Genomic DNA, 14283 nt, shown 5'->3' with positions numbered 1-14283 from the left:
GAACCTAGTACATGTGTAGCTCATGGGGATACACATGGTGAATGGGATTTTCCCACAGGCCCAACTTTACTTAGTTATAGTAGGTTATGTCTGGTGAGTTATTTAAAGAAACACCAGCTAAAGGAGACATAAGAGTTGGGCTACATGAATGTTATTAGAGCACTGTTTTACTTTGAAAGTGATGAAGGGAAGCTGTTTATCTCTGTCTAACTTGACTGTGGTCCCAAGTTGTGAGTCAGGCAGGCAGGCAGGCTGTGCGCCGCTCGGAACCTGGAGACACTTAACGGGAGACACAAAATACCGGCGCGCTGATCTCTCTGACACCTCGTCGGTGTCTCTCGGTCACTCTGTGGACGTTTCTGCCTCGGACAGTGGACAGTGAGGATCGGGACTCAGTGGATAAGCGGAGTGTTTGTTTTTTTTTGGAGAATAAATGATGTGGCATCTCCATATGAGCGCGTAGGGAGCGCAGGACCTGTCCTCCCTCAGAAGGTGAGGTGTTTATTTCTTCCCAAAGCAACACGCACACACACACATCAGCTGGAAGCTGTGGCGTCCATTAATAGTGGTTATTGACCAGTTCACCAGCTCTCAATGCTGCTGATGCTGTGGCCGCCAAAGACACAGATTGTGTGGAAGCGTCGATTTAAGGGAACTTCAACTCACTAGGATCCGTGTACACGCGTATGGAGACGGTACTCAGATTGTTCCATACAAATCCACAGGAGCAGGCAGATGAGCTCTGCTGTGGCACTGCACATGTTTATGGCTGCAGGTGAATTTCTCTTTCGGTGTCTACAAGAACTCCCTATTGGACAATGTTCCCAGCGGCTTGCTGTTTCCTTTATTGACCAATTCCATCAGTTAGTGATTTCCTGACCTATAGGTCGGAAATAATGAACAATATTAGTCACAGAATATTTTATACCTCAAACCTCCGTTAAAATGGCTTATGTCTCTGAGAAAAGGCAGATTTATTGTGTGTTTTTTATACAGGAATTTTGTGATTTATTTGCAGTTAATTAGCGAGGGCGGATTCCAGCGCAGCTCTCCTGCTTTACTGTTCAGTTTAAACTCTATTAGATTACAGTTAGATGTGCTGCAACATTAGTAACTTTTCTACGCCTTTAATTAACAATTGACGCAGCAGATGCTCAGATTTTCTGACATTTAGTCCTTAATATGATTTGTCATTATGCATGTCATAGCATCTTCTTTCATTAGGCTCCCTGTCAGGAAACTGGCAAAATCTACACTCCACAAACACGGACCCTCTCATAGTTTCTAGTCTCCAAGCAGAAGCTGAGACAAGCCAATGTCATCAGTGCAGTGTCAGCGTTATTTTCTCAGACTTGACAAAGCTTCTCTACAAACTTGCCCCTGTCCTCACAGTCTGTGCACATGCATTTACAAAATATGTTAGTGCTTAATCAGGTGACCACAAACTACTTACAAGTCCATTCACAAAGTGGGGGGCCCAAAGCAACAGGGGCCCAAAGCTCATTTACTTCCTAGGAGGGTCCAGCAGTGGCTTAATCTGGCCCAATTAAAGTGGTATTTCCGCATAACTAAACACACTTGATATAATATTTTTATCTTGTGGTAGTGTCACTCAGTATCAACCACTGTACTGTACTGTCCTACTGTACGCAGGCTGGGGCTCACCCATCTGTAGAGACCCGGACCTGGAGAAAAATCCACATGAAGATGGAGTCATTTATCCTCTGGAGGGCTGTCTTCATCTTCCTCACTTTTCCTGCTGCCCAGGTACTGAAAATGGATGGATGGATGGATGGATGGATGGATGGATGGATGGATGAAATGCAGGCCACTCCACTTCAAACAGAAACTTTGCTATATTTATGCACATTCAGTGTAAATTTGTACTTTTTCCACCTGGCTCACAGTCATGGTAGCTCATCACATTCACTGGTGAATATAATTGCCATGGATGGAGCCTACTTAGAGAGCCCTCACCAACAGTCACATAGTGCAAACCCAGCCTCTGACATGTTCCTGCAGCTGCTGTCAGCACTGGTGCTTACTTTGATCTGACCTGTCCAGAACTAATTGTTTGTGCAGGTCAAAAGGCTGCTGGGCAGTGTGGGGAGCCTGCTGGAGTTTTTGTACATGTCTGTGAGCTGGGGTGAATGTCACCTCCTTATATGAAGCAATACTGAGCACAGGCTTTTCTCTGGCAAATATAGCAGCCACTTAATCCCTGACAACAGTCTGGTGTTCTCCATGATCAACTCAGCAAAGAGATCTTTATTTGGACCTCGTCTGTTTATATGAGTGAAAGAAAAAAAACACACAAAGTGATATTGATTTTATTCTTTTAAAGTTCACAGTTCCTTACTGGGCCTGAATCCTTCAGAGACGCAGGAATATTTTTTATTGCTTTTGTCAGGGGGCTGGGACTTCAAACCTTACAGTCTGTACTATTGATCGGTTACTATTTTAGTGAGCTGGGAATTTAGGTTTGAAGGTTTGGATGAGATATTCACTGTTCATTAACTGTACATGCAGCATGTGGAGTTTTTCTAACGTTAAATGAGGATTTTTTTGTGAGTTAATTCAGAACCTGAAAGAAGGAATAACATAAGAATCAAACCTTTAAGGGATTTAAATATAGAATATAGGCAAGAGTTAGCCTGCAAAGGGCCATACTGATCACACTCTTATTCACCATTAGCAGCAGTTATAATAATAAACATAGACAAGGTAAACACAGTTAAGAGAAATATGCAGTGATAACATGAAAAGGTAAAATAATCAGTGATCAGGTAAAACAGCAGGATTATTCTGTGACCTATTGTTTTACACTACATGACTTTCTGCGTCCTTATACCTATAACTAGTTATTCTATTTTTACCCCTAAAATGTTTCTGCAGGGTCACTATGTGTATAACATGTATGACTTTGGAACCCTTTAGAACACAATACATGTAGTTCACCAACTTGATCCTTTCATTTTTGTCCCATATGTCAGATTTTAGTGGAAAAACCGTTTGACTTGTGGTCTGCACATGGCAAAAACAACATGTTACTGAAGTTCCACTGGCAGTTACCACTCCCCACTGCTGTGACTGTTGTGTGCCACATAGAAATGGCCACTTTCAGTTTTCACATTTTTATACCACAGTCAGCAGTAAGAATCAAGTGCGATCTGCCAATGGAACATGGATCGTGGACTGTTTGTTAGTGCCTGATGCCAATAGAATAGCAAGGGCATGTATATAGTCAACAGGACATGCCACTCAGAATTAGCATATACCGCTCAAAAAGAAGGGCATATCATTAGCAAGTATTAAATTTCACTTGGCTTGTGAAAACAACTTGCACAATAATACCTAAAATATGCTATAAAAAACATAAAATTGTAAGAGATTTATAATTGCAGTGAGGGTATAATTAGAAACACCCAATGTAGTTGTTTTATCCCTAAATGTTTGCATGTATGCCACTCCATAACATTTAGATTTATTTCTAGGCTGTTAATATATATAACAGGTTTTATTGGAGGCAGTGTCACCATAATCCAGGGGACAGCATGGAAGCCAGCTCCTGTGAGCCATGTTCCATCCCTGCCCTGCTGGGGGCTCTTCCTTACCTAGGTTGGACCTAGAGGCGAGTATCTCTTAAAAACATCTAGGCTTAGGAGAGAAGGGATTTTGGATTTTTGTCCTTTTCATTATCAAGGCCCATTGCTCTTAATTATGTTTTCATACCTTTGACACAGGATGTAATTTTCTTTAAGTGGTCTAGAACAGGCCTTAAATGTTTTAAAGACCTTTTTATTGATTGGGATTTTCTACAGCCTGAGCCCCCGTTGCCATTGACACTTTTCTCACATTGAATCCTTCTGATGATTTCCCTAATCTGTATGCGTTTATATCCAAATTGCGTTCATAAATATGCTTTACATAATCTGTGTGTGCCCACGGGCTCGTGTGTTTATATTTGTATGATACGAAATAACGGCTTCTCCACTATGTACCATGTTTTGACATTTATCAGATGTTGATCTTCACACTGACTCCCACGTATGATCCGTGTTGACATGAGTTGTATTTGTCTGACCCTTCAGAGGGATATGAAAGGATAGAAGAGAGCAGACTGAAAAGACACTGGGGAGAAGGGGGGATAGACAGGTGTGTCCACTGACTCTTTCCACCCTGCCTTCCAATTAGAGTAACACACACACACACACACACACACACACACACACACACACACACACACACACACACACACACACACACACACGGGAGTCTGACCTTGCTCTGTTCTGACTCTCTGCTACCTGCCAGGCCTTATTGCACACCTGTGGATCAGTCTACATCTGAGGGAAGAGAGCATGTGTTTGTGTCTGTGTGACAGAAATGTAAATCATTCCATTTTTAGGTTAAGACGTGGTTTAAGGCTAGGTTAGGGTTAGGATTAGACAAGTAGTCTTTATAGCTAAGGTTTGGAAGTTACTAGGAAACAAATTTAAGTCAGTGTAAAGGCCTTACATGGTATAGCAAACTCACTATAAATGAACACAGAAAGGTTGGTGTCATGGCTAGTCTGTGTGCTGAGTGCTATTTAATTTATTTTTTGTGCATTTGTTTTTGGTGCTTTATCCATCAGTTCTTTGGGGGAGAATCAGATATGACTGTTCAGCACACTTCTGAACATTGGTTCTGAATCAACTGAGCAGTTTTCCAGGATTTTTTGCTTTGGTTGGACGTGACAAGCACAGATCCTGTAAGATACTCACCATGGCAACAAACACTGAGAAAGATGCGTTGATGTTCAGAACAGACTGTGACCCCAAGCCCCACCATCCAAACAGCAGAATCTATGTTCCTAGAGCAGGGATCAGATTCCAGCACAGACTGTGGCCGTCTGACTAGGAAATGGCTCATCCAACAGGTGGGTGTTTCCATTTGGATGGGGAAGAAGAGTCTGGCAGATTCAAGGGTGGTGGAGCATGTCTCATGCAAAGCAACAACTCTCTGCCTTCCCCTGGAGTTTGGTTAACGTCTCTACTGTGTGCATACCAACACAGGCAGATACTGATGCAGCACTGACACAGCTGCATGGTGTTCTGTGTTGCTCTCCCCATGGCTGAGGATTTGAGCAATGCGAATATTGAAAAAGTTGGACTGAACTTTTACAAACACATCACGTGTCTCAGCAAAGGGTCAGGACTTTGGATGACTGCTATTCTCCATTAATGAAGGATTACAACGCTTATTATCTCCCTCTATTCGACAAGTGAAATCACACCGCCTGCTTCCTTATGCTGGAATTTAAACAAAGGATGGTGCAGGAAGCTGTGGTGAAAAGAGAGGTCAGGTGTAGGGCTGTCCATTCAGACGCTCTGCTGAAGGATCCGTTATTATTATTACACACTGCACATACATGCATGTGACAAAAATATCTTAAATTATGATGATGAAACTGAGAGACAAGCCTTGCATACTCCACTGATAGGTGCAAGAGAAAGAGATAATCTTCATGTATGGTCATTTTCTGCCTAATAACTGTGTCAGCACATATTCTAATTAATTTGTCCCCTTGCTGACTATGCACTCAGTCCCACTGCTTATTACTATGGAGCTATTACACCATCTGCTTCTTTATCTCATTTTAATTGTGAATGAAGAACACTAACGCACTCCAACCCGTAAGTTCTCATGACAGTGTGAACCCTGCTGCTAAGAGTGTTTGACTATGCAGCTGCAGTAGCTGATGTGTGAATAATTGAATAATAAAGTCTGACTGATGTATGAGGTCTACTGATGTTGGTTTTATATTAAAGGGCATTTAGTAGAACATAACCTTCACATAGGGGCTGTAAATGTAAGATATGCATCGTCACTAACTTCATCAACGTTGTGCTATTACATCCAATAGTTCAACTAACAGTAACAACCTGGAAATGATTTTGATGGAATCGCCACAGGACATTTGCAGTGAATTTGTATGAAGCTTTCACTTGGAGTTCAACTTTTGTCAGATAAATTTGAACAGTAGCATTTTGACAGTGCTGCCCTTTGAGGAAATACAAAGCCAACTGAGAATACAAAAAGGAGGAAACTATCATATTAGCAATGTTACACAGTCCAATTCTAAATGGCCTCAAGTAAAAACTGTTGCAAAAAAGACATGCGGCATGGTAGGTACCAGTTGACATGAGTGGGTGGGTGGCTCAAATACATTCCCTTAGACTAACTTGGGGGTAGCACAACAGGCTGTTGTGGGCCATAAAATAAAAACAATGAACTGAAAGATGTTAAACTGCTGCTGCAAAGTAGGACTGCAGAGCTGAGTGATCTTTTTTTTGGATTTGCCACTACCAGCAACATTTTATGTGATAGTAAAAAATATGTCCATGTGTGTCAGGGCACTTTGAATGACGATGAAGCTGCAACAACAGAGCCATGTAGTTATTTACACACACACACACACACACACACACACACACACACACACACACACACACGCACACATATATATATATAGCATATAGTAATGTAGAAATGCATAGTTATTTTAGTACCATAGAAATTACTTTGGGACACCAGGTAACTAAAACTAAAAGCATGATATGTTGACTTCCACTAAAATAGGTTTCCCTGTGTGTGTCCATGTAGTGCTAATGATGCACAGTGACATTACCAAAACTGTTCAATGAAGGAGCTATCTGTCAGTCAAGATTACGCCATGTTTCCTTCTCTTGGTTTGGTTGTAAGTAACTGTAAACACACACACACGCACACACATGCACAACATAATACACAACTAACCTAACTATGGTTCAAAACAGTGTGGAGTGGTGCAGTGTGTTTGGTGGGATAATCAAAGCCATCAATGTATTAGTTAAATGTGTTTACAATGGGCTATGACTTATTTTGATGTGAGATGTGAAATAGAGGCTTTAGAGCAAACGGACATATAACGGTGCTGTAAATCAAAGTATTAATCTATGATTCTCTGTGTATGTTAGATACAAACAATGAATGACCACTCTCCTGCAAAGACAGACTGGTGCACACAGGCAGTTTTTGTCAGTAGTGCCTGGGCAGGTTGCTGAATAAGTCTGTGATTGTATCATCAGTGTCTGGTTTTGTGAACAATGAGAAAACTGGAATATGTTGACATGAAAAGTTGAAGCCATTGACCTCACTTTGGGCTGTAAATTGAAAAGTGAAGGAAAGTTTTAGGTGCCGTAGACAAAAAGGGTGATTGGGTGTAAATGAGACGGTGGTGGAGGGTTAGGGTGCACGCTTGGTTAGCTACAAGGATTATCACAAGCAGATGTGGGATCAGAATCACGCCTGATTGCTTTTTATTGTGTGCGTGTTTTTCTAGATGTGCTGCAAGATTTAGAGCTTGGTTTTCAATGACCTCAGCTGATTCCCTCTTTCTCTTTCCTTTTGCCCTGGATTTGACCGTCCCCTCTTTTCTGTGTTTTCACCAAAAACAAAAAGTTTGAGAATTGTGCCAAAAGAAGGAGACACATTATTTATTGGCATATTCACACAAAAAAGGAAATGAGCAGAGAAATGTTGGAAGGGGGTGTGGTAAAGGAAAAAGTAAAAGACAGTGACAAAGTTAGAGTCACACTCCTCCACCTCTGCCTATTTCCTTTTGGCCCGCCCTTCCTGGTGCCAGGCTCTTCCTTTCATCTTTTAAACTCACTGCAAGGACAGCTGTTCAAACACAACTCATCTGTGGTGTCAACTTTGCCTTTTTCCCCTCTTACCCACCCTACAGCCTCCACCCAGCCAGCATCCCCACCCTGATTCCCCCACCAGCACCAGCTTCCTCTTCCCCTGTACTCACAAACAACAACCGGACAAAATCACTAAGCTTTTCCTTTCACCCTCCTCTGAAAACAGTATTGTTTGTGATGCCAACAAGCCATGAGGTACGACTTCGAGGAATGCGGTTTGCTGTTGCCATTGTGTGTAGAAATGATGAGAGAGACAGAGGAACTGTTGAGAGTGAAACAGCACAGATAGAAAAACAGAGGTAAAGAGCCTGCAACCAGACCAAGAGCAGCTATTCTCTGGTGGCATGAGCTTTTTAGATTGAGTTATATCAAGTTTATAATGAGAATAATGCATTGAAGTGATCTAAAGCCAACATTTTGTAGTACTTTGGGCAGGTTACTTGGGAATATAATAAATTAAACTGGCAGGGTAATTGTTGGATGGTCAAATAGCTTTGGAAATCTTCTCCACCTTCACGTTTCTGACATCTAAAGTGGGGTGGAGGTTGAATTTTACACATTATTTGTTACTTATTACTCACTAAGCAAGGTTATTACCTTACTTTCCATGTTATATTTTGCTATTAGGTTTAGCTCAGTCAAACTTCATACTCAGACATCACATCTTCTATATTGAACTATAAGGCTTAGCTTCACATTCAGCCCCTGTGCCTAGAACAGAAGTCCATTACTCAGATCACGGCGGTGATACCTCCCAATCATTGGGCTCCACTGGTCTAGGTGGATGGTAACATCCAAGATCTGTCTCCAGGAGGGGGCCCAATTTCCCTGTTCTCCAAATGATCTGCTTCACTGAAGTTTTATTAATCGCCGTTACCTAAGAGTTTGCCTTGAAAGAGTGTACCAGGGCTTCACTGGGTCACACAACGTCTTCCATCATATTATGGTGATGGTTCTCTGAGGGTGTCACAAATCGATGATGCCATTTTGCCACCCATGCAGAAGAAAATAAAGTCACACATCCAACAGGCAGAAAAAGAATGAGGATTATTTGTTTGACGGAGACATATGAGTAAACTTCTATAGAGTTCACCAAGGTTATGTTAAGAAAATCCTCTATAGCTGCTGGTGTGTCAGGAATCTCAAACCAGCAGAGGCTAAAGAGAACAAAACTGTGTGTGATCCCAGACTGTTGAGATGGCTCTTATCATGGCTGTACATCAGGCACAAGTTCACAGCGCTGCATGAGCGGGCCCCCTTGAACAACTTTGAGTGAGTCTCACAAGCCCAGAATGTATTTTTCTATATTGATGTTAAGGATATTTTATTCCCCACTTGTGTGAAATAGAAGTGTCAGATACCAGGCCCTGTGTTTTTGTTGATTTTCAGTGAACTTTGACAAATTTGAGTCCATTAGATCCTCAGTGGCAACAGCCAGGAACAGGCTTTCAGTGTCAATCATCCCACCCCACATCCTCACGCTCAGAGGCAGCTCTGTTCAAAGGAAACCCAAACCCAAATGAGGAATGATTAAGCTATCCATCTGGAATAATGTAATTTTGACCATGTGGCCTGCTGAGTAGGCCCAACCAGCCACTGTTATCAGCACTGTCATTATTTATTCACAGCTTGGTTCATGTTTATTATTCAGTAGTGGATTCATTATGACAGGAATGTGGGTATCTTTCTGGTGGATTGGAGTTCTTTGCTTTATTACTATTTGAGCGCTGCCCACTACCCCATTCCTCCCCTTTTCTCTCCTTCCTTCCTGGCCAGGAACAAATGCTGGTGTGTGGTTTTATTAAGTTTCATTTTCTTTACCTTTGCCATTAACTTGTTAACCTGTCTCCTGACTGCTCTCTGCTCTACTGCCATGAATTTATACCTCCTAAAGGTGCAGCCAGTAGCAGCTGATTGTAATTGCACAGCTGAAGATTAAGGTTTAAAAAATTGAGAAATGTGTGTAAGTAAGAACGGAGGAGTGTGGAGTAATAAGATTCAATAAAATACTTGTGGAGAGGAATTGAAATGAGATTCTTTCTTTGTTATAGCTAATTTTGAACATGTACAATATGACGACGTACATGTATTCTATGATCACAGATGTTGCAGCATTTGCATTCTTATATCCACACCTTTCAACCAATGATGTCAGGTGCATGCAGCCAGTACACAAACACCAGGTACTGTTAATTAGCTTCTCGTCACTGGCAAACAAGACACACGAATTATTGATGTTTCTGCTGATGTTTGAAAAGAAGAAGCCTTTTTTTTATTTTAGAGTTGCAAAGGCGAAAAATGTCATAGTGAACTGGAAGATTACCTTTTCCCCATTTGCTCACTACTTTCCTGCTTTCTTTCCCGTGGTTCTGTGTGGTTCTTTTTACATGCTGCAGCAGAAGTTTCAAATAGACTTCAGATCTCCTTGTTGTGAATGTAAAGATTATGGCAGCATGATTATGCGGTGGCAGCACAGTGTCCCTGGGACCCTGGTTAGGAATAAGGGGGTCTGGATAATGGATGGATGGTTAGCACTGTCTCACAGCAAGAAGGTTCCAGGTTTGAATCCTATTCAAATCTGGGACCTTTCTCTGTGGAGTTTGCATGCTCTCCCTGTCTGTGTGGGTTTTCCTCAGCTTCCTCCCATGTGAATGTATGTTTGTCTTTATGTGTCAGCCCTGTGACAGATTGACAACCAGCCTCCGTCCTGACTGATGATGATAACTGATGCATGTTCCTGTGAAAATGTGGTAAAAAATAAGAATTTACTCTGTCTTCATGTTCTGTGTCGCAGTGTGTGGCCTGTAGTTTGTAGCTTAATGTTTTTTCTGTTAATGATTTTCTGAAGTTAATGGTTCATTGAATGGAGCGTATAAATGAGATTGAGCTGCACTTTAAAACTGCCATGAATATCTTTTCAGAGGTCTGTAATTTTGAAAACCTTTTACCATTTACTGCAATTACTATTGGAATATTTAGTATATGTGTTAGTACTGTGTAATGCTTGGTTGGCCTAAGCTGTAGAGGTTTTAATAAGCTGTTTTCTAACTAAATGGAAAAAGTGTTGATTTTGAGAAAGCATTTTAATTCTACTTTTTGTGTTTGGAATGACAGTTTTTTCCCCCTTTGAATGTCTATGTTTACCATGACCATAGTATTAATGCATATTAATGCAGTGTGAGCTGTTTAATGCTAATTGATTAGTCCATTTAGGTTTGGTCCATGAATCAGTAACAACCTTCACAGAATTTTTCTTAAATGTTACTCATTTTTGCTGAAGTTACGTCTAACAACAGTTTCACTGATAAATACTCTGAAAGTTAAAGATTAAATGAAGTAGTGTCTGAATGGGCAAGCCTATGAACAAGAAAGTACTTTTTGATACTTACTGATGAATGAATAATCTTTTTGCATTATTTGTCTTTCAATAATTATTTGTCATTAGAAATCGCAGTTTCTTGTTATTATTTATTGCTGAGGTTCACACAGGTTCTGGAGGTTTTTATAGATCCAGCTGGTAGCTCTCCCAGCTCTGCAACTTTGTTCCTTGTGAAGTGATGACTAATCTCTCAGAGCAATCTGTTTATCTCCCTCTCAGAAACACATATGGTGCACATGCACTCCAGCTCAGGTTCAGTATCAGCTCTGGTATTTCAGTGAAGGTGAGCAGTAAAAAGATCACTGTGTGTCTCCACACTGCATACAAACTGCCAGGCTTCCACCAGTCAACTCTTCACCCCTCACAGATTCTGCATACATGTTTAGTGTGTGTGTGTGCGTGTGTGTGTGTGTGTGTGTACCAGCAGGTAGACATGAGGCTGAAAAGCTCATTCATACACATGGACAGTGTGGCCATTCACTCCAAACTGTCAGCTGTGTTTCTGCTCTGCACTGCTGCTCAGTCAATTAACTGGCACAAATCTCTCTTCCTCATCCTTTCATTTCTATATTTATCCCTCCTTGCACTTTTTCCTCCATCTCACTGCTCATTCTCTCCTGTTGCTGACTTTGTTTCATTTACCCTGAGCTGGGTTTGCTGTCTGTGAGAAGCAGTCCAGCCCCCCTCTCATAAAAACCTCAGACCTCTGTATAATGTCATGTGATGGGTGATGCACCATTAACCCTGCTCTTCAGGGGACTGCACATCTCGTTATGGCATGATGCCATATAAGAACCTCTCCTAACATGCATCATCCATCCATCAATACTGTGGTGGTGACAGTAGCAGGTGTCATTTATGTAGAGAAAACAGCAAATTGTCTTTTTGAGCAACCGTGTTGCTTTAAGCTCCTCAAAAATACTTGATTTGTACAATGTCTACTTAAATCTGTATCACTGCCATATATCTCTGTTTGGGCTCCAGGATAACCAAGTCATATACAGTCTAATACAACAATCCTGCAATGAATATTAAATAATAATAAAAAACAAAAATAAACCCCAAGCATATACAGTATGTAGTGACTTATTATCAACATAATATTTAGAATAATTTGACTTGGGTTTAAATGTAACCACTTTATGTGATAAAGAAAGAGGAAATTAGAAATAACACTATATTAAATGTTGTTGCCTACTGTTGCTTTACACTGTGTTGTAATTTTTTCTCATACATATCACTGAGAATGTTTTAAGTATGAAATGCTTATCAAGAGCAGCGAGAGACTACAGAACCCCTCAGTCATAGCATCTTCATAGCTTCAGAGCATTTAGACAAGCCGTTGCGTTCATTAGGCTCACTGCTGTAACTGTTATGGTCCCACTGGACCATAAAGCACCATCAGACTGCTTTGTATTCAGTTAGACCACTCTGCATTCTTGTGACCTGCAGTGTCAGTTTGATAAGATGTTCCAGAAGGTTTGGTTACAGCTTAAAATGGATCACTAAGGCCAGCTTGACCTTGATTAATCCTAAATTTGTCTGCTGTGTTGTTATCGTGGTGTCCCATGGTGTTCTTATGTCTTCAAATTTCTTTTAATAATCTTCAGAGTCATGTTGTGTCACATTTAAAGTGTAAACGTTTGTGCTGACATGATACATACAGGAACATTTGCTACTGTATGTAAAAACCTTAGCTACAAGCTCTAAATCCCCATTCAAAATCATACTCAGACATCCCAACAGGCCAGACATCATCGAGTCTTGTTAGTGGTGTGAAGGATTCAGTCTTACATCGACCAGTCTGGACAAGTCTCCTGAATGGTATATGTGAGACTGCATGATTAGAATATTGTCAGGTGTATGGAGACTGTCCTCCCACATAAAACAAAAGCATCTGTCATGTAAATGTCTAATACAAACTGTTTATGTTTGATGGACAAGGACCCGTTTTATTCACCTGACTGTGACAAACAGAGGCATGAAGAGCAGCATGTATCTGCAGAACCTCAGATTACATATGGAGGTGTGTGCAGCTTAAAGAGGGCAGACTGCTGTTTGTTTCCTGTTCCTACAAGAGTCAGCTTTGGTTTGCACGAGTGGTTATTGCAGTTCTTGTAACCAAAGATTCCTTAACCTAAACCAGTTTTTACCATAGACCACGACCCTTCTCTGACATTAAACAAACCGTTTTTGTACCACATCCTCATTATTCTGGGTAGAGCTGTCTTATTTTTACCCTGTTATTTTTAACAGTAAAACAAGTGTTTTACCTGCTGATCTGAGTGTCAGATTAGAAGACATGTAAATGTGGTGTGACATTCACGTACTTTATCAGTTTTTAATTCACTTTTTGAAGAATGTGTCGAACATGTGAGATAAACAAAGGGCTGGCAAAGAAAAATTTTTGTAACATTTAAGTCTGTAAGAAAACTGAAAAGCTTCACTTTTCATAGTACAAATGTGTCCACTGTTGTGTTACACCAATGATTTATGGAGAGAATCTGAAAATAAAAGCAATTACCAGTTTTGCATGACATTTGGATAATTATCACATCCTTTCCCTCTCTAGCACAGAAGTCTTTGCTTCCCTTTGTTTATTGCCTTTTGGTCTTGCCCTTCTGAACAGTTCATACATGTTTGGCATTGACACATCACACAAACCTTTGTTTCAATCATAGTCTGGCCTTTGTAGTTTAATGTGAGCAATATTATAATGGAGAGACAGCTTATTCTGGCAAATGCATGACATTGACTAAGATCTGTGAAGTCTTTGAGCATGTTTCCAGTATTGAATTATTTAAAACCACAGTTACATTGGCTACAACAGAGCACAAGTCTGAAAGTATAAAGTGAAAGTATAATTAAGTAAGTAAGTACTGGAACACATCTTTAGTGTATTCATAGCTATATCATTAATTAATTAAAAGAAAAATGTGTGAACATTGAATTGGATTTCTTTGGTGTCTAACCACTAGCTCTTTTATCTTTTCTCACCATTATTTTGTTCTGTCAGAGAAAAAACTTACCTGCCAAGGTGTTTTTGGTACAAATGGATAAAAACCAAACATTGTGAGCTTTATATGCAAATCCATTTTTCCAGTGTAGCAAATGCTGGTGTGGGCTGGTTTCTCCATTCAGCACCTTGGCCCAGAAATAAGGCTGTTGCTGGTT

General features: G+C 40.6%; 1 protein-coding gene across 2 annotated transcripts in view; it reads left to right on the top strand.

The window, feature by feature from the left end:
* The first annotated feature begins 253 nt into the window (after positions 1-253).
* The window catches only part of adamtsl3 (ADAMTS-like 3), a 141999-nt gene continuing 127969 nt past the window's right edge, over positions 254-14283 (top strand). For both annotated transcript variants that reach the window (XM_026294328.1, XM_026294330.1), the window contains exons 1-2: positions 254-492; positions 1654-1767. In XM_026294328.1, the coding sequence (XP_026150113.1) occupies positions 1702-1767 (66 nt within the window). In that variant the 5' untranslated portion in view covers positions 254-492; positions 1654-1701. The remainder of the gene's footprint in view (positions 493-1653; positions 1768-14283) is intronic.

The sequence above is a fragment of the Mastacembelus armatus genome, chromosome 3 (genome assembly GCF_900324485.2).
Source record: "Mastacembelus armatus chromosome 3, fMasArm1.2, whole genome shotgun sequence".
Classification (NCBI taxonomy): domain Eukaryota; kingdom Metazoa; phylum Chordata; class Actinopteri; order Synbranchiformes; family Mastacembelidae; genus Mastacembelus; species Mastacembelus armatus.
Note: the sequence above shows the minus strand (reverse complement) of the source record. Positions and strands in the feature narration are given on the sequence as shown.